Source organism: Cebidichthys violaceus, unplaced genomic scaffold (assembly GCF_023349555.1).
Source record: "Cebidichthys violaceus isolate CVI_PGR_0920_01 unplaced genomic scaffold, fCebVio1.0.p SCAF_17, whole genome shotgun sequence".
Classification (NCBI taxonomy): Eukaryota; Metazoa; Chordata; class Actinopteri; order Perciformes; family Stichaeidae; genus Cebidichthys; species Cebidichthys violaceus.
In genome coordinates, this window is record NW_027176340.1 from 13,183,406 (window position 1) to 13,204,288 (window position 20,883).

Below are 20,883 nucleotides of genomic sequence, written 5' to 3' on the forward strand. Positions count from 1 at the left end.
AAGAAGGATCATCACCGGCAGTCTCAGCAGGAGTTGAGAAAAATCCATTTGGAGTTAATAGCCCTTGTGTGTTGATAGTGTACAGTATCAGTGGAATTCTAGTCGGGCTTTACAATGCCAGCGCATACACAAGAGTTTTGGTGCAGAAATACACTAGGAGTTTAAAGATTTACTGAAAGTGAGTCGAAGATAACGTTACGTCGATGTGGCGGCCAAAGATCTGCTTTCCAAGGAGCTCTATGTTTCTGTGTTCTTGTCCTCTCCTTTTAGATAGCTACAATTTACAATTAAAAACATATTTTGAACAGTTCACTCATTCCCACATTGCTTTTGCATTCTGCAGAATGCACTATCATCGATTCTTCTGGTGGCACGCAAACCTGGCGACTCATTGAGGATGACTTATGTTATTGACAGGAACATCATCTTGAGGCCTCCTGCTTCCAAAGCTCACTGAAGTTAGGGGCAACTTCTCTCTGTTGACGGAAAAATACTGAAGCCAAAAGTGGTTTTTCGCATAAGGACGTGTGCCGATAAAGCCTTGAAGTACCGAAAATGCTGACATACCACAAACCTGCATTCTCTCTACTGTCCATCAGGGGGCGACTCCTCTTGTTGTAGAGAAGTTTATGAGAAAATGACTCTAGCAAGTGGCAATCTCTGCTGCTGAACAATGAAGCCGTAAGTGCCACAAAACTGCAGTACCTCAAATGGCCACCAGAAGCTGGCTCCAAAAGTGAGTCAATCCTCATAGATCCTGCAGATTGCAAAGGCGGAGCTTCCACCTCTCAAGGATATAAGTAATCCAGTTTGAGTTTTAACTTCAGTGTATCCATCTCCTGGAGGAACAGCTGAACTTCTAAACTCACCTGCATTTGATAAGTATCTTGTTCTTGCTTTAAACTAAGTGTCTTGATAGCTGTACTTAGGCCTGCTTTAAACTAACTTGCTTTAAACTGTCTTGATAGCTGTACTTAGGCCTGTCTCAGTTGCCTCAGTTGTGAAGTGCAACCTTGTTACATCTAACCGCCTCACCACGTGCTCCCTTGACCCGATCCCTTCCCCTCTTCTTCAGTCTATTGCGACTGAACTCCTTCCTTTCCTCACCCACCTCATCAACACATCTCTTGTTTCAGGATGCTTTCCCACGGCCTTCAAGACTGCCAGAGTCACCCCCCTTCTGAAGAAACCATCACTTGACCCCTCTGATGTCAAGAACTTCAGACCGGTTTCTCTTCTACCCTTTCAATCCAAAACACACGTGCTGTCTTTAACCAACTGTCTTCCTATCTCCACCAGAATAGCCTTTTGGACCCCCACCAGTCCGGGTTCAAAGTGGGTCACTCGACAGAGACGGCCCTCCTTGCGGTGACAGAGTCGCTTCACGCCGCGAGAGCTAACTCTCTCCCCTCTGTCCTGATTCTCCTGGACCTGTCTGCGGCGTTTGACACTGTGAACCATCAGATCCTCCTCTCCACCCTCGAGGGGATGGGCGTCTCAGGCTCTGCACTCTCCCTGTTTGCATCCTACCTGACAGGTTTGATCCTACCAGGTGACCTGGAGGGGGGCCGTGTCGGAACCACGCATGCTGACTACGGGGGTTCTGCAAGGTTCAGTCCTGGGCCTCCTTCTCGTTCTACACAACATCTCTGGGTTCTGTTATTCGCTCGCTTGACTTCTCCTACCATTGTTATGCCGATGACACCCAGCTGGTCTTGTCATTTCCCCGGTGACACCCAAGTGGAGACACGCATCGCTGCGTGCTTGGCTGACATCTCGAAGTGGATGACGACACACCACCTCAAGCTAAACCTGGACAGCTTGTCCAGAAAGCCGCAGCTCGCCTGGTGTTCAATCGCCCACACAACTTCCTTTCTCCGTTCTCTACACTGGCTACCTGTAAAAGCTCGCATCCAGTTTAAGACTTTGGTGCTAGCCTACAGGGCAGTGAAAGGAACAGCTCCTTCCTATCTCCAGGCCATGGTCAAGCCCTACACCCCCGCCCGACCACTTCGCTCTGCTGCCTCGGTGTGATTGGTTGCCCCGTCGCTCAGAGGTCCCGGCGACCGATCGACCCGGTCACGGCTGTTTTCTGTCCTGGCCCCACAGTGGTGGAATGAACTTCCCACTGACGTCAGGACAGCAGAGTCGCTGCCCATCTTTTGGCGCAGGCTGAAAACCCACCTCTTCAGGAAGTGCTACCCTGAGCCTTCCACTTAGCACTAGTATTCATACTAGCTTGTTGCACTTATTGTATTCATATTACTTATTGCACTAACTGTTTTTCTTTGTTTCTGCCCTGTACTTTGGCTCTGAGTTATGCTCTGCTTCATGCTCTTAGATGCTTGTTTGGAAAAGGAAATGTACTTATGACTTCTGGTGACTAGTAGTTCTTTTGATTACCAATGTTGAATGCACTTATTGTAAGTCGCTTTGGATAAAAGCGTCTGCTAAATGACTGTAATGTAATGTAATGAAGTTATGCACAAGCAAGGACGTGGCTGCTTTGAGTGACAGGTGAGTGCCGTCTTAGGTCGTCAGCTGTCTCCTCGACCTACCTGTTTATTCCTTTTTGGATGAACTGGGAGTTAGGCTGTGTCGTCACTGCCAAGATGGCGACGGAGGGAGCCACCCACTTTGAAACATTCGCAACAGCTCTGAAGACACCTGTCTAGAAGTAGGACCAAATATGTGTCACTCAGAAATGATTGGGTCACTTTTTGGACTTCTGTCCTTCACTGAGACATTTAATAAATTCAAGCCCAGAAAGAGAGGTCTCTTCAGAACTCAACGGCCCTGGCTGCACCGCTGATCTTATTCATGCCAACAGCCTTCTCTGACCCGAGGTCAGCTGTAAGTCAGGCCCATCTGCAGTCAGGACAGGAAGTCTGAGGAGGTGGTGGTGACTACTGAGAGGCAGCACTTACATCAGAGGTCAGAGGTCACACATCCGGCGGTTAAAGGCCACGACACCTCACATCTGCTAATACACACACACACACACACACATTGGAGTCAGCCAGGAAGAAAGTAGAACAACAAGGCGGTGAAGCAGAGAGGAGAAAGTGTAGTAGCCTGTGTGCATATTTATGCACATATAATTATAATTATTAAATCTTTTTGTTCAACATCCCAAATATTGTTGACAGAACTCGAGCAGTAGAAGGTTCCACTGAGACGTCGGTCAGGTTCTTATAGTAGTCTATTCCTGATTCAATCCTAATTGAGTTCATTTCATTCTGTATTCTTTAGCCTTTTTCTAAAACAAGCTTCTACCCAACAAAGAAAGCAATAAATAATAACTTAATACGTACAAACTTTCTCATTTCACTGCTAAACAGTAGTTAAAATGTGTTTATGAAAACACTTGGAAGAGAAATAGGTAATACAGTAACATAATCTTCATTCATATTTGATCAGTGCTGCCTAGTTTGACAGGGGAACCTTTTTCTTTATTTAACCTACACCAGATTATCCGTCTCATGCAAAAATATATAGATATATTTTTCACATGTATGATCAGGTGAATATGATAAAACCTTATTTTTGACTGTGGCTTTAAAGTATATTTATGATTCTCCTGGTTACATTCACCACAGACGTTGGGTCAGGTCCAGGGCTGCAACCAACTATTATTTCTCCTGATGGAAGAATCACACCTCTAATATTGAAGAATATACGTTTCAGCTAGGTTTTCCATGGATTTGATTGGTATCGTGTTTCTATTGTCCTAGTAACCAAATTGACTAGAGACTAATCTGTCCCAATTAGGTGTGTCCTTTAATATGAGCCCTTAAACGCACAGGTAGAGAGGACAAAGAGATGCTTTATATGTCAACTCAAGTCATGTCAAGTGACTGTGATTAGAGAGTTCTGTGAGTGCTGCTGCAGCGTGCATCCGTCATTGTGCTTCAGTCAATGGGTCTCTGTTCAACAGGGCCAGAGGTGGCCAAGGGGACACATAGATCCACTGTTGTTCTGCAATGATCAGACAAACACACACACACACACACACACACACACACACACACACAGATAATAGCTGTGTTTCTGTGTGTCCTGTTGAAGTCATCCTGCTCTCCCTGTGAGAGGATGGGAACGAGCAGGTTCAGGGTGCAGCATGGAGATGTGGATCTTTCCCCTCCGGTACCGGCTCGGGACTCCTCATTATGCAGCGTCCTCTCCAGTTTTACAGTTCAGCACGTCCTGATATGACCGCTCATTCTTTCCACCCGTTAATGCCGCAGTAATTGTGTTTTTCCCTGCATGTGGTCGCTCAGTTAATGCCTACCTTGCATGAAGGGGGGCAGGTACCCGGTGTTTGCTGTGTAGGAGTAGGAGTTACTCTGGAGTGCTCATTAGATGCTTGATCTGCTTGGTGGTCTAGATCCCTATTCACATTTCATGGTAGCTTTTTGTTGGCAGGTTGCATTTGGTTTCAGGCTGATGAGATTTGCTTCTTTTTAATTCACTACATTCCCAATTTGTTTTTTCATAATTTTTTAATGACAAATTGGAACAATTGCCTGTTATGTTATCACAGCATGGTGTTCAGATGATTACGACTCTGAGAGCAGGAGGATAAACATGCTTTTTACAACAAAAAAATGTTTCCACTTCATTCAATTTCATTTCCGGGCAGAAAGTTGAATGAACCAATCAGCTTGTTTGAGTCAAGACTTGGCAGGTATGGGCATGGACCGACGTGACCTATGGGTACCCATGAGCCCTTCTGTGTACATCTGCAGAGACATTCACATGTGAATTTGCAGAATATTTCCAGCCTTAGAGGTTGATGGATTTCAGTTTCTCGTTTGCAGGAAGAATTAAAGTGTAATTTAAAAACAGTCTTATGAACCAGGATGCATTGCGCGAGCGGCGATTTTGAAGAAAATATTCTTATTAACCCTAAACAGCAAACTCACACGTTCTAAATTCAAGTTTTTAAGACTAGCTCAACTGCCTTGTTAATAAGACACATTTCATTTAAACTAGACACAAAATCAAACTTTCCATTGTTACAACCATCTGCAGCTCTCGTTTAAAAATCAATCCATAATTCGATATATAATACCGGCTCTACCTGCTGCTTTACCTCGCTGCCCCACTGCAACGGCTCTCGCTCCTTCTTCAGAGGCAGACCATTAAATTAGAAAGACATTGCTGCTCTCTGCAGCTCAGATTCTGGAGGGTCCCAACAGGTTCTCCAGCTGAACACTGCAACATGTGCAATGTAAGGAATCCAAAACGTCCTCTGCGATCACATGGGATGCCATTTTTGCTGTTCGAAATGTAACTCAAGTGAAGAGTGACAGGACGTTTTTGATCGGTGTCATGCCCCACAGCGTCCGAAGCTGAGAGTAGCCCTCTGTGGTTCTTCACTGGTATACAAAGATAAGGTACTTATTATATAATATACAAAGATAAGGTTAAAAATCATTTAAAATCAGCCTTTCTTTGGTGAGAAGGATTTCTGTCTTGTCAAAATGTAACAAAAGGATGTTAATGTGCTTCAAACAAAGTATTTGTTGATCCAGTTTTGGTTACTTTCTGAAACCGACAATCAGACTAGCGGAAAACTAGAGATTAAAAGTGTGCTCCATTATCCCCATCTGCACCATTCAATGCGTATCCCCCTCTCACGCTGCCTTCAGGCGCAGTCGTTGGAACAGGTGCATTACCTTTCGCATGGTATTTGTGAAGCACACTGAACCTTGTGGGGCGCCCTGTCTCGTCTATGCCCTGAGGAGAACCACAGTGAGGACAGAACTAGATCCTTGGTGTATCCCTACTGAGCACCTCATCAACTGACACGGAAAAGAATCCTGCTTGATAAATAGTAGAACGGTGGAACCGCTTTGAGACAGTGTCGGAAACATATCGATCAGAAAGCCAAGGTTACTGGTGCTGAAGGCCAGAGTAAGGTCAAGCAACACTGCACTGATACGCAGCCATTAAAGATACATTGGTGTCAGGGTGGCTCAGTGCCATGCAGACTGAATCACAGTCAGGACTTCAATGCACAGACAGCTTCTGTAAAAGTAAGTAAGGAAATGACCTGAGAAAGTGGCAGCTTCAAACAACAGTAAGGAAGGACCGCGTCTAAACAGGAAGACTGATGTTATTAGAAAATACGGTCAAAATGTTGAAACAACTTCACAAACTAAAGCAGACAATGCAACATGATCAAATGTAGACTGTAGCTGGACACATGGTCGGTGGAGAACATCATTATGCCAGTGAGCTCTCTTTTTGTCTGGTCCCGGCGTGAAATCAAGATTGCAGTCACACTGCCAAAATTCTGGTACAGGCCAACTTTTAACCCGTTATTGCAGAGCTGATTTCACAATAAAGGGCTTCAAAGGGGCCCGAAGAACAGTGTCCTCTAGACCGTTTCATCTGATGGATCACTTTTGTCGAAGAGCAGCAGAATACCAGGCGGCTGATACTTTGAAAATAAAATGATCTACTTTGTCCTGGCAGTAATGATGTGGATACACATATCAGAAGAAGGTCTGAAAGGAAATAAACACTTGCAAATCTAACAATTTCAACATTTTGATTGTTGAATATGTATTTAAATATTCTCACACAGACAGACAGCCCAAGGTGGGGTCAGACGCATGCACAGTTGAACCCACATTCGGTCTGAATTTAAATAAATCCCTCCAGTCATACTGTTCAAATGTCAAGTATTTCTCTTCTGCTTTTCTAAAGGGCGCCTTGACACAACAGAGAGACTGACCTCTGGTGCCCCGTGTAATATTCTTTAAACACTCGTCTGCCCTACACACTCTCCCTCAGTGCACACATAGGACCCAAGGAACAGCTGAACGTCTTGTGGCCCATCTGCGTGGATGGAGAGACTGTCGGGGCTGTGGTCAGCTGGCCGTCAGCTATCTCATGCACGGCTGAGCAGAGCCGTACCAGTGTTTCCAGTCTCTTACATATACGGGTAGATTCTAGGGATGGTGGGCACATGACCAGGAATTAATCTAGCAAGAAAATGAGAATTAGTCGGGTAGTTTGGTGGTAATTTCAAATGTTGTCTATGTGATATTCTATGGAGCTAAATCCAGGTCAAAAGTTTTGATCATTTGAAAAAATAATTTGAACCTGAAAGTTCAAGTTGTGGTCTTTAACATTGAAAAATACAGCAATGTATTCAAAATAGAAATAAGTGAATGAAAAGTTTTTTGGGTTGAATATAATTTTGATTCAGTTCTGGAATTTTTTGGAATATATTTATCTTTTTCATTTTTCACTTTCATATATATTTTGATATTTGAGGTGTTGTATTTTTCAGTTTCAGATTTTATATTTTCAGATAAAAAAATTTTTTTTTGCGGTTTCAAATCTTTTTTTCACTTTCAGATCGTTTTTTTCAGTTCAGACTTTTGACCCTGATCTAGTGTGGGGGCGTGGCTTCAACTAAGAAGGGCATGTCATCATGAGTGACAGCATCACAAAGAAGGCTGAAGACCTTCCTCAACAACTTTGCCTTCAGGTAACGTGGGCACCACGAGAATTATGATTCAACACTTTCTATACAACATATTCACGTGAATGCAGTGGGGAAAAACTGGGAGCGCCATCTATCCTGAAGGAAACTTCGGAGGGAACCAGCTACTGGTCCGATTTGCACGTCCCCACGGCGTCGGGCACACCACCGGCCCGTCTCGCCCGCACCGTCGGGGAGGTGGAGTGTAAGTTTGTGCGATAGGACCCGAAAGATGGTGAACTATGCCTGGGCAGGGCGAAGCCAGAGGAAACTCTGGTGGAAGCTCATAGTGGTCCTGACATGCAAATCGGTCATCAGACCTGGGTATGGGGCGAAAGACTAATCGAACCAGTAGCTGGTTCCCTCCAAAGTTTCCTTCAGGATAGATGGCGCTCACAGTTTATCCCCCACTGCATTCACGTGAATATGTTGTATAGAAAGTGTTGAATCATAATTCTCGTGGTGCCCACGTTACCTGAAGGCAAAGTTGTTGAGGAAGGTCTTCAGCCTTCTCTGTGATGCTGTCACTCATGATGACATGCCCCTCTTAGTTGAAGCCACGCCCCCACGCTAGATCAGGTCAAAAGTCTGAACTGAAAAAAAACGATCTGAAAGTGAAAAAAAGATTTGAAACTGAAAAAAAAAAAATTTGAATCTGAAAATATAAAATCTGAAACTGAAAAATACAAGACCTCAAATATCAAAATATATATGAAAGTGAAAAATGAAAAAAATAAATATATTCAAAACAATTCTAGAACTGAATCAAAATTATATTCAACCCAAAAAAACTTTTCATTCACTTATTTTTTATTTTGAATACATTGCTGTATTTTTCAAAGACCACAACTTGAACTTTCATGTTCAAATTATTTTTTCAAATGATCAAAACGTTTGACCTGGATTTAGGTCCATAATATTCAGAGCATCAATATAGCATCAAACAGCTATTGTCTATGGGAAGATATAGAGTAGAGTGTGTCGTTATCACAGCTTCTCTGTGCTTTGTTTCATGTCGGTTTTTTTTCATTTGCCCGGTCGGCAAGTGGGTCAGGTGATGGTGAATCACATCACAGTCACATACACCAACAGCTCACCACCTTTCACACATCAATCTGTGAAAATGGAGGCTTCTGCTCAGCTAACTGAGCGTGCTAATGATGCCTTTAACACAGCGGGACCGACACAATGTTGTGTGTGTGTATGTGTGTGTATCAAGATTCCAGTCACGATAGTGGTCTGATCTTACTCATGAAGTTATATCAATGTAGGATCAGCATCTCTATTTCTGAATCAGGACGGGCCCTGCCTCTGTGTGTGTGTGTATGTGTGTGTGCGTGTGATCCAACATCAGGGGCTTATTTTTGTGCTTGTTGCTCTGCTATGCTCTTTGACCCAGTAGGGTGTGTTTGTGTGTAAAATATACCTTTTATATTGTATCAGGAGGATATGGATGTTTGGGTGTTTCTCATGCTTTTTATTGTAAGGTGGTTTTCAGTGATCTGGTTTTCCTCTGCCAGAACCTCAAGAATAGATTTGAGTGCATATTGTTTGACAGATATTTCTTGACCTTGACTAGTATTTTATTTATTGTTCACTACGGATGTATTTCAGAAATTTTCCTAAAAAGATGCAAAAAAACCGATTTGTTACCATGAACTGGTGAGCTGTTGATCCACGCTGGCGGGTTTCCATTTGTCCTACTGAGGTAATCTGATTCCTTACACAACAACAAACCCAGTTTGTGCAGTCAGGGTAGTTGATTAGAGAAACACAGTGTCTCCAGCTAGATAGACCTGAACCCCCTTTCACTAAAATCTTAAAAAGCATGGTATCTTTCGGCCTAACAAGTGTTTCCCAACAGCATCATATTGATTAATACGTAGTTTTTTAAAAGTGTGTAGTATTTACAAGGATCTATTGGCAGAAAGGGAATATATTAATAAGAACTATGTTTGTTTTGTATTTTCACTAGTATAAAAGGAGCTTTTAATATCTACCTAGGGAGCGGCTCCTGGCCGCATGCACAAGCTTGTCCCAGTTTGTACTGTTAGCGAGGGTAGCGCTGCTAGCTCTCAGCCGTTGAGAAGACTAGAAATGCTCCTTAAATTTAAACGTTTAATGAAAAATGACAAAAAAAACATTAAATTAGAGAATAAGAAAATCTAATTTGATTAATTTAAATATAAATGACAGTTTCTATCATCCTCCTCTCCCTCCTGCCTAATATACAATCATCTGTTCTGACTGATCTTCTATATCATCTATTTTCTTCTCACTTACATACATGTGTGATACAGAAAAGACGTGCATATTCATGAAATCACTACCTCATTGTAGGTTTCATGTGAGTTTCAGAGCATTGTCTGCCTCCAGCAGCAGCTGACTCCCACCCAGGAACATGAATCATATAGAGCAGCAAAGCTGTCGACTGCTCATGAAGTATGAAGCCTTTCTGTTGCATCATAACGCTGAGGCTTTGTGATGTATGTATTATTAAAATGTAGCACGTCTTAAAGACACTTTAAAGTGTGTTCAGCATCTTCAGCACCACAGGCAGACTTTAAGAAGCTCTGTGGCTTTGAGAAATACGTTTAGAAGTTAAAGAAAACATTTTTAACTTATAAGATTGATGACTATCTGGAAATAAAGCCCAGGCTTCAATATGGTGGAGCAGAGAGAACAGGCATGAGTGAGGCCGATGGAAGTTCCTACTGCGAGATCCAGTTGATACTGGTCGTCACACGTACGATACATGTTGAAAATAATTCCATCCAAAGACCATAAAACGTGACACAACGTCTGTATAAGTTACTGAAAGAATTAGTCACATTTAGGTTGTAAGGAAGAACTGTGCTCTCCAATCACAGAATGCAGACTGTCCCCTCACTGTCACTGTAAAATAACATTGCAATGTCCTGCCTAATTAGACTGTGTGACTGGATATCATGCACACAAGAAACCTTTCCAATCATGCTCACAGCTTCCTCTGTGGACCAACATGCTGTACTCTTCATTTACAAATAAACACTTCTGATTTCTATTGTGGTTCTTTGGGAATCCCTTTTAAGGGATAGTTTGTGTGTATTGAAGTGAGGTTGTATGAGGTACTCCTCCATAGTCACAGTCAGTGTATTGCCTACAGTAGATGGAGTTTGGAGAAACAGGAGTACGGGAGCAAATCATGATACTGCTGTGGACGTATTTCAGACTCATTAAAGAGTCGGTATCAGTGGGGAGGAGCAGAACTTGTTTCGCTGTGTCAGCACTATTCATATTTCTACAACCAATGTGTTAAATTGTTTACTGGAGCACAAAGGTCTTTGTAGATCCAGCCTCTCAATGTTGATGCATTTAACTTTAAGATGTAGCCTACAACATTTAGGGTGAACATTCCTGCATTTCTACATTCAAGAAATAAATATCGCAGGAAAAAATATTGCAATATCCAATATTTTTTCACAATATTGTGCAGCCCTAATTTGACCTTCCACTCCGTTCACGCATCTGTCCACCACCCAGCCTTTACATCCCCTCTACCTCCATTTAAATGATACTGTGCTGCCCTGATGTGTGTGGCCTGTGTGTGTGTGGGGGGTCCTTGAAGCAGATGTCCACACAGCCCTCAAAGACCCCCGGCCTTAGGCGGTCATTCTCCTTTATGGAGCATGAAGGTGGGAGAGAGAGATGCATTGTGGTTAAGGACAGATAGAGTATGTGTACTGTCGATTTGAGGAGACACTTTGACCTTTTCTGCTGCTGTCTTCAAGTGTCCTTCAACAGACTCAACTCCTGAGTGGAAAACAGAGACACAAGGACAGATCATGTGTGTGGGTTACACTGCCGGTCCAATGTTGCAGCTTTTTAGCAGAACGTACACATTTTAGTTTAACTAACTGTTTGTGTGTGTGTGTGTGTGTGTGTGTGTTAGTTGAATTTATTTATTTCCTGATGATTACACACCGTGACAGATTGAGATTTTGATTGAGCCACAGCGTCTATGTGATATTTGTCATGATAAAGGAGTGAAATGTGAATGCCAAAGGGCAAAGAGCTTCAGCAGTCTGACCCAATCTTCAGACCCTTGTGATGTATACACAATATCTTGGGGTTTTCCTAACCTGAGCCTTGTATTTGTGCAACAGGATGTAAATGAAAGCCTTCTCCCAAAGCAGAGCTGCTCGTCACAGGATGTTTTTGCCTCCTATTACAGACGCAGAGAGAACAGGTAGGGGGGGCATTGGGACGACAACAAGTCTGAGCCAGGATTGCACCGCCACAGAGCCTCAGTCTGCTATCAGAAGTAAACATTCAGGGCCAGAGGAAAAGACAGTTTGACAGGAATTCAGGAGGAAAGCCATTTTGTTTTTTGATTGGTCTTCAGCGAGGTCTTGCTGCTGAAAAGCTGACCTTGAGGGGAACTGTCTCCCTGCAACAAGAGAATGAACACAGCAGCGTCAAATACCTTCACATCTGGTGTTCTCTCACTAGTTACTGGTCAGTGTACTCTAAAGGATGTCTTGAGACCATCTTCCACCTTCCACCTTGAGAGCACCTACCAGTTAACACAAGGTGTTTGTAAGAATCTGATGCAATCTCTAAAAAAATAAACATTTATGTCTAACAATTTGCACAAATCGAGATTCTTTTCAAGAGCGATGTATATATATATATATACATGTATATATATATATATATACATATATATATATATATATATATATATATATATATATATATATATATACTGTATATATATATATTAGTGCTGGGCAACGATTACAATTTTTCATATTTCTTGCACTATCTGTGCTGACTTTATTTGAAACGTTCCACTGCTGTGCAAAATGTTCCGCGCACGTTTCAGCAAAATGTCTGTCTTCTGTTGCCATTACAGTCAGAGCATGTGAATGCAGCTCCCACTGTTCATCAATATAATGCACCGTAACTCCGAGGTAATTATGGTTACCCAGCGATGTCCAGTAGTCTCCAGTGAGAGCAACAGCTGGTGCACGTTGTAACGCCGTCGCTTTTGTAGTCCTCTCCTTTTCATACAACTTGTGTGTTCTTCTTGTGACGGTGCGTCTTGAGGGAGGCTCATACATGCCGTTATTCGTTACGATCCTAAGAACGTTCCTCAGACCGACATCTTCCACAATACTAATCGGCCTGCAGTTAGTATCTATCCACTTCGCTGTGGCATTTGTTAGCTTGTCTTGCTTTTGTCTATCTATACTTCTCCCACACGTTGCATCCAACGTAGTCTGATGAAGACTCCCTCAACTGTTGCCAGTGAGCAACGGACTTTCAAAATAATAATAAAATAAAAATGCGTTAATGCGCGATAAAATAATTGTCAGCATTATTTAATTAATGCGTTAATGCAATAATAACGCGCTAACTTGCCCAGCCCTGATATGTATATATATATATATATATATATATATGTATATATATATATATATATATGTATATCTATATATATATATATATATATACATATATATATATATATAATCTCTCTATATATATGAGAGAGAGAGAGAGAGAGAGAGAGAGAGAGATAGAAGGCATGTGACAGGGTTACAATTTCCTCTCCAACATAAAATCAATATCAAATTGAAAGTAGAAGTTGGGCTGACCTTGACTCTGTCTTCATTTGACTAAAACAAGTCTTCAGCAGTGCTACAGGCTCTGTGAGGCCGTAATGATCTCTGAAGAGAAGACCAAAGATGTCAGATGGATAAACCAAAACACTGGACACATTGACATGTTGACCTTCTGATGGCAGAATGAATTGTCAATGGATCACCAAACTTTACGAAGATCATAAATTCACAGATATGTCGTAATTCAGCCGATAATTGTGACATTCTATTCTGAGCCACAATAGCGACCTTGTGATGGTACGAGAGGACTTTTGGGTACATCCTCTGCACACCATAAATATTGATACATAGCTCCAATGCAGTCATTGAGACATTTCTCTTAAAACCAAACTGCACTAGAGGAAAGGTCATGGGATCACTGAAGTCAGTAGGATTCATCGTCCTCTCAAACCTGTCCAACAGCTGTCTAGACCAAAGTGGTGGCCCTCCGTCAGACGAAAAGGTGGAGCAGCATGATTGATGGTTGTAGGGGTGTCACGAGAACCAGTACTTTGGTCGTTGGATCACAACTACAGACTCACGGCGTCCAGAGGACGATAGAAAATGTCCCTGATAACGCCACATTGTGAACAACAAATCAGTGTTGTAATCAGCAGGAGGAGAGCTAGTTAACGTTAGCAGTCTATGCTGCTAACGTTAACTAGCAGCATGCAATGAGTTACATTATGATGTGTTCAAGGCCAATTCAGTAAGAATGAGAATTGGGAGAATGTAAATTATAACATAGTTATGATGTGTTTAAATGTAATCTTGTAAAATGTAGCTTCTGGCGGGAAACTTGAGGCGGATCATCAGGGTTTAATAAAAACTTTTTGCAGCCAATGAACAGAAGTGAGCATATTTGGACTGCGGATGAGTGATGTAGAGAAATCATATACGTCTCTGGTAGAGACCTGTCAATCGTAGTAGCCCCGCCCTAAAACATACTCTGCTTTATGGTCTATTTGACTCTAAATGGACCATAATTTACTAAATGAACATCGTGCTGTATTGAAGAAGACTTGAAACTAGAGATTGAGACCATAAACTCATGTTTACAATGTTTACTGAGGTAATAAATCAAGAGAGAAGTAGAGTCATTTTCTCATAGACTTCTATACAACCAGAGGAGTCGCCCCCTGCTGGTCAGTTGAGAGAATGCAGGTTTAAGACACTTCTGCATCGGCTTCACTCGGCAGAACCGGAGGTTGCCTCCTGGGTGAATTCCCTGGGTTGTTGCATGTGTCTCAAAACAGTCACATGACTTACAGTGGTTTGGTTCAGTAGGCTCATAGTGTGGAATAAGGATAGATTGTTGTTGCCAGCTCATGTCAGCAGATGTACATGACATCCTACAGACATCACACTTTTACTACAGCCAAACATAGAATGTGCTTCCTGTCTTGGATATGTACTCTGATGTGATGATGATCAGTGGTCAGTTGGAGTTTCGTGGTACGCTGCTCTCTTCTTCCTCCGTCATGGCCTCTGTAATGCATCGCTCCCACTTTTACTCCTCCTGTCGTGCACCTCATCTCTTCCATTCTCAGATTTCACATGCTTTGATTCCCCCTGTCTCTCTGTTTCATTCTTCCCGTTCTGTACCCGTCCCGTCACTCTCAGCAACGTGTGTGTGAGTTCAGACCAACAGTGATGTGCGTTTGGCTGGATGAAGGCAGTCAGGCCTTGTGATGCGTGGAGGATCGTAATCCTTCTTTATATCAGAGCCTGAAATGCAGGGTCATCTCCCGGGAAGGACCGTCAGGTTTGGAGACGGGATGACAGCTAGTGTTGAGGTGAAACACACGGATAAAGGAGGGAGCCTCATGGGTCTTATGGGTAGAAAAAAACAATAGGATTTTTTTAATTACTCAGAACTATGTGGCCACAACGTCTCTGAGACACTCGATTCCTAAATCACTACACTCACTATCCATGATGAAGCAATAACTCATAGAAGCAATACAGTGTTTGCAAGGCAATTTTATTTATAGAGCACCATTCAGACACGAGGCAATTCAAAGTGCCTTACAGGAGCGTAGAGATATATTAAACATAAGACGTTAAGAAAACATTCAAATTGCATTAATAAGACAATAAAACAAAAAGAGAGTGAGCAAATAAGTAGCTAAAGATTAAAATGGCATTTTAAAAAGCAATAAAATGCAAACAAATAAAGAGTTACAGGGTAAAATAAGTTATGTATCTAATTTATTAAGCTGAAAACAATGTTTTGAGCTGTGAGGCAAAGAGCCATGCAGCAAAGCAACATGTAGTTCATGTCAACATGTTTAAATCCACAACTTCTGTTTCAAAACACATTTTTACCTTCAGGAAGTGCTACCCTGAGCCTTCCACTTAGCACTTATTGTATTCATACTAGCTTGTTGCACTTATTGTATTCATATTACTTATTGCACTAACTGTTTTTCTTTGTTTCTGCACTGTACTTTGCCTCTGAGTTATGCTCTGCTTCATGCTCTTAGATGCTTGTTTGGAAAAGGAAATGTACTTATGACTTCTGGTGACTAGTAGTTCTCTTGATTACCAATGTTGAATGCACTTATTGTAAGTCGCTTTGGATAAAAGCGTCTGCTAAATGACTGTAATGTAATGTAGAGGAGTTGATTGTTGTGTATGTGACTTGTTGTTAACAAATGAGAGGACTGAGACAGAAGGGCTTTGTGCTGCAGGGCTCCTTGGTCTCCAGATTACTTCACCTCATGTTAGCGTGCAACTATGTGCCTCTGCCAAACAGTCATGTTGCTGTTTACATCCATGTCAAAATGTCATCATGTGAAATTGCCATAATTAGCATATCAATTCTTGAGTTATGGCCAAAAACGTGTTTATATTGCTAGTTTGGAGCATACCAACAGATGCAGTAGTGTTCTTTGTAAGACTTTCAGTAAGTGTAGTGCCTCAGAATGGAACACTAACGATTACGGGTTGTGGGTAGACGGGCTCCGCCTTTGAAAAAAGATGTAGCTGAACAAAGGTTGAACCGATCTGATTTATTGCGCAACAATAAATACAAGAGGGTGTTCTGATGCTGGTGGGGCTGTCAAAAAAAAAAAAAAAGAAGATTATCATGATTTATTCACAAAGCAAAAACATTGCTAGAGGTTGTGATGGACAGACTTTTAGAAATGCTTTTGACCTCCAAAAGGAGACAGAACCAGATCAAAATAGATGAATGGAAAGAATATAGAGTGAGAAGGGACATAAAATAATGTTTTCAGAACATGTGTATGTACATTACTATGAACAGTATTGTTACAAGCAGAGTTTGACTGTCGGTGCAGAGTATAGATACTAGTGCTTTGAGTTGAAACTGGATAGATTTTTTAGGTTTTAGCATGAACAGTGTAAAAGAAGTTCAGGTTTTCACCGTGACGTTATCCATTGGTTTGTGGACTACCAATTTGTCATTTTTGCCGTCTTGTTTTTGGTGCTAGAAGTGACCGTATTTGGACGAGGGGGTGAGCTCAAGGTGGAGCAGGCGAAGAGTGGGACCAGGTACTGTTAGCATAGCAAACGTTTGATTACCAGCTAACACTAGCACTAGCTAGCTAGCATTTTGCATCCTTAATTCACTTTAATTGGGATAGTAATTGGGATGCTAATTTTGGTTAGCGAAAAACTGGCTGAAAACAAAAATGTTGTTTTCAGGTTGCCGCCTGGATTTAAGTAATGGATGGGAAGTCAACTTTAATACAAACAATTGTTACAATGCTTAATGAACTCACTTCCTCCATGGAGCTACTGGAGCTGTCATGTAAGTAATCTTCTTTTTCCTTCACAGGCCCGGACTGAACGCCTCTTTTTTCCCGTGAGATAAGGGGATCAGGTTCTGATCCCATCTGCTCCTGATCCGTTTGCGATCCTGTTGTAATCCAGCTGGATCCAGATGATGGAGTGCTTCCTGTGTCTGCTGGTCCTCAGCTCAGTAGCCCTGAAGGAGGCTGTCGGTAAGTTCCTCTTTAATGCACACAAACATGCATGTCCACGTGGGTTTTTGATGATAACTTAAGAACTAGGTTTAGTTTCAGCCAAAGGTTTAGGTCCCTGTTTAGGATTAGAACTTGTCTATGATTTAGTTTGGAAATGAACAACTTGCATCTGTCCATCTGTGTGCTACATATGTCTCAACCACACACTGATTTGACAAAATGCAACAAAATAACCTGGCTCTTTTGGAGCTGTGATCGTTGTCGAAGCATGATAGCACAGCACATGAAAGTCAACATCAACACTAATGTAACAGAGTGACATAATGAGGGCTGACAGAAAATTGCTACAGCATCTGCTCTGCAAATGACCTCCTGATGGTGCATGTTCCAGTCAGCATGACACCAACTCTTGTATGTAGACGGATGAATCCTTTGCATATAGCCATCAGATCATTTTATTTTTTAATTTAAATTCTATCATTGGCTGACGGTGAGACAGCATTAGCATTACCATCTCCACTACCTGGAGATAGCTACTGTAAGCTATTTTCAGAGAGCAAAATGCTGTCTGGTAAGCAGTGATGTATGTCCAGGGCTTGTATTGTGAAAGGTAAGGACAGAAGTGAAGTGAAGGAGTGAAGCTGTAGCATGGCATGGACTACTGGATGTTACATGGATGTTATTACCTTCATTCAGCATCAAGGTGTGTCCTCTTCCTCTGTGCTGTATGCATCCTTCAGGCAGACTGAACTGAATATATATATATATATATATAGATATATATATATATATATATATATATATATATATATATATATATATATATATATACATATTCCAGGCTTTCAGGAAACCAATCTAAATGCAGATGGTTTCATTATTCTACAGCCATTACACTGTGCAATCAACATTCACTTTATAATGATAAGTTGAGGAAAAAAACGTTGATCGCAAAACAGAATTAGAATTAGTAATTGAACAAAAAGTAAAACAAAAAGTAAATAATACTCTCCCTCAGTTCCGTTTCAGAGAGCGAGTTCTATGTGGTTGTTGAGGTTCATTTTGGGCTTATGGGCTGGATTTCAATTTCATGATTGTTGTTTCGGGAAGAAGATTCAATTGTCTCCATGGAGACCGCTTTCTCTATCGGGCCTTAGTGTTGAACTGATGCTAATGTTTGATGAATGGCACAGGTAGATGATGATCGGCTGTAGCTTCTGTTGGAATGAACCGGCTCTGCCAGTATGAACACACATAAGAAATGCTGTTTATCATCAACAGTGTTGAACTGAATAACAGGTGTACATGCTCACAGACACAGATGTGGAAAGTCTTCATCTGTCCACACTGTTTGAGTGAATATGTGAACAACATGAACCGATACTTGCCTCAAAATGTACTCTTCAGAATGCAGCTGCAGCCATCATGAAGCTACACTGCTGAGGTGACACAGTGTGCAATAAAAAAATAAGCTTGCAAGGAAGTGAGTCACTGCTCTGTCACAGATATGTTATCGCGTGTGTGTGTGTGTGTGTGTGTGTGTGTGTGTGTGCATTGACAAAGCTACACACCTGATGGAGAATAACAACGCTCTGCACACACATTGTTTTGACCCTGTGGAAAACAGCCAGGTGAAATGTTTGAAGGAAGAAAGATTTTTTTTTGTTGCTTCCTGTTAAAATCAGTACACATTATACAACACTGTACATACTGAGTCTAAGTGGTGTTTGAAATAGAACAAATAAAGAAAAGCATGCCTTAATATTGAATCCACACTGGCTGATTAAGTCTGTGTACGGATAAAAAAAAGCTCTTATGAAGGCTGATGGAAACATATTTTCTGAATAAGCAATGCTGTTCTTTTTCATTGGCTTTTATTACCTGCCTTGTAAACACAGCAGTAGAGTGCTGCCACACTCTGTTACATGGCTCCACTCCACCAGACCTCTGAGGTAAATCAAATCATACACAATGACAAACAAAGAACATGTGTTGACAGAGGATTCAAATTAATATGTGACGACATGAATGCCACATTAGGTTTGAAGCAGCAATGAAATGCATTGTACTAAACTGGTTTTAGAGTTGTAAAGATGTTCAGTGGTGAAAGAAGCATTCAGATCTTTTACTGAACGCTGTGATGTGTAAGATCAGGGGTCTCATTTGTGGCGTACACCCCTCCACACGCAAACGTTGTGATCTATTCAAACAAACTGTGGCCCATGCATACGAACATTTTGGAGACACAGATGGTGAGGTGGTAAATGGAAGCCGGATTGTAGAAATTCAATGAGAGGCCTCATTACACGTATAATGATGCCTCTCACACATTACTTTGCACTTATATATTCTCTTTATCATTAACAGTCAAACCAGCAGTGTTATTTGTGCTTGTACAAGTGATCCATAACTAAAAGAACATTTCTATTGTAAAAGATGTAAACCAACTAAAACCTCAAATCAAATTTCGCTTCATATTTCATCAGCGCTGTCTGCACCCTGGAGCACAGAGGAGAGACCGAGTTCCCGACACTCGTGGTCAGCTGTGGAGCAGCTGATGAAAATATCATCATCTGTGAAATAACGTCAACTAGAGTTAAAGAACTGCAGAACAGAGAAATCTTAGTTTTCATAAAGTGTCAGTAAAATCACTGCAGTGAACACGTTATTTATTAATTTATGGTTTATTCCATAGACTCTATACAGCATACTGTACACAGACAAACTGTAAACAGTTATCTGATGAGAGTATCATAGCTCACTGGAGCAGAGGAGTAACCATCGAGTAACCATGGGGACTGTCACACACCTTCACCTCATCTGGCAAACCGTCCCCACATAAACATAAGGATTATGTAAATATCCTGCATTTTCAAATATGTGCATTTTCTCCTTTGAATATATGCAAACATTTAGTGTTGATCCTACCTACTGTTTCATAAATGAGATCCCCGGACCACCAGCCGGTAGTTAGCTCAAACCCAGCCAGCAAATATAAATATACATTTTATGAATCCAGTAGTAGAGGTGAAATGCTGACTCCTACTACAACACTGCACCTTTAAAGCTGCATTAGTAGACTTGTTTGGGCGCTAGGGGGCAGCAGAACAAGTTGTAAACACAACACGACTGACTGCATGAAGTTGTCTACTTACAGTAGGAGCAATACAGCAATGTAAAAAGTCTTGCATTTTCGGTCGATTCCTTTGGACACATTTGGTGCTAAATTTAACACCACTTGAATTGATAGGAATGATCAAAAATCTCTACAAAATACTTCATTAAGACACCAAGACCCTGAGGAACACTATGGAGAAATATATGTTGTGATTTGGTACCTAAAACTTTTTCAATTCAATTTTTTTAAAGTGAAAGTGAGCACTTCTGTTGTGGAACCTGCTCAGAAACCCCTTCTTGTCAATATAGCGTGGAAAACCACACCTCCTCTGAATGCTCTGGGTCTCTAGTTTGTGGTTGTAAAGTTTCATGAGGCCGTGATTATCCTAGCCTGATTTAGCCTCATTCCGATAAGCTAACATTGGTACCAATGGATGATACCAGTACCTTTACTCCAGCTTTAAAAGTACAGCCTCTGAAAGACAGAAATGTTGAGGATGTCACTTGATCATGTGTTTTGTATAAAAAAAAAATATATAAATTAACTAGTATCTATACCTGTCAACTTAAATGTAGTTGAGTACAATATCTGTCATTGAAAAAGTAGTGAAGTAGATAGATAGATAGATAGATAGATAGATAGATAGATAGATAGATAGATAGA

At 41.4% G+C, this 20,883-nt stretch overlaps 2 protein-coding genes across 2 annotated transcripts in view; both read left to right on the forward strand.

The window, feature by feature from the left end:
* The window catches only part of LOC137874100 (general transcription factor II-I repeat domain-containing protein 2-like), a 44,238-nt gene extending 36,515 nt beyond the window's left edge, over positions 1-7,723 (forward strand). The window contains exon 2 of the mRNA XM_068712731.1: positions 7,573-7,723. Within this exon, the coding sequence (XP_068568832.1) occupies positions 7,573-7,723 (151 nt within the window). The remainder of the gene's footprint in view (positions 1-7,572) is intronic.
* The window catches only part of cntn2 (contactin 2), an 84,034-nt gene that overhangs the window by 15,283 nt on the left and 47,868 nt on the right, over positions 1-20,883 (forward strand). Inside the window, exon 2 of the mRNA XM_068712648.1 lies at positions 16,955-17,120. Within this exon, the coding sequence (XP_068568749.1) occupies positions 17,060-17,120 (61 nt within the window). The 5' untranslated portion in view covers positions 16,955-17,059. The remainder of the gene's footprint in view (positions 1-16,954; positions 17,121-20,883) is intronic.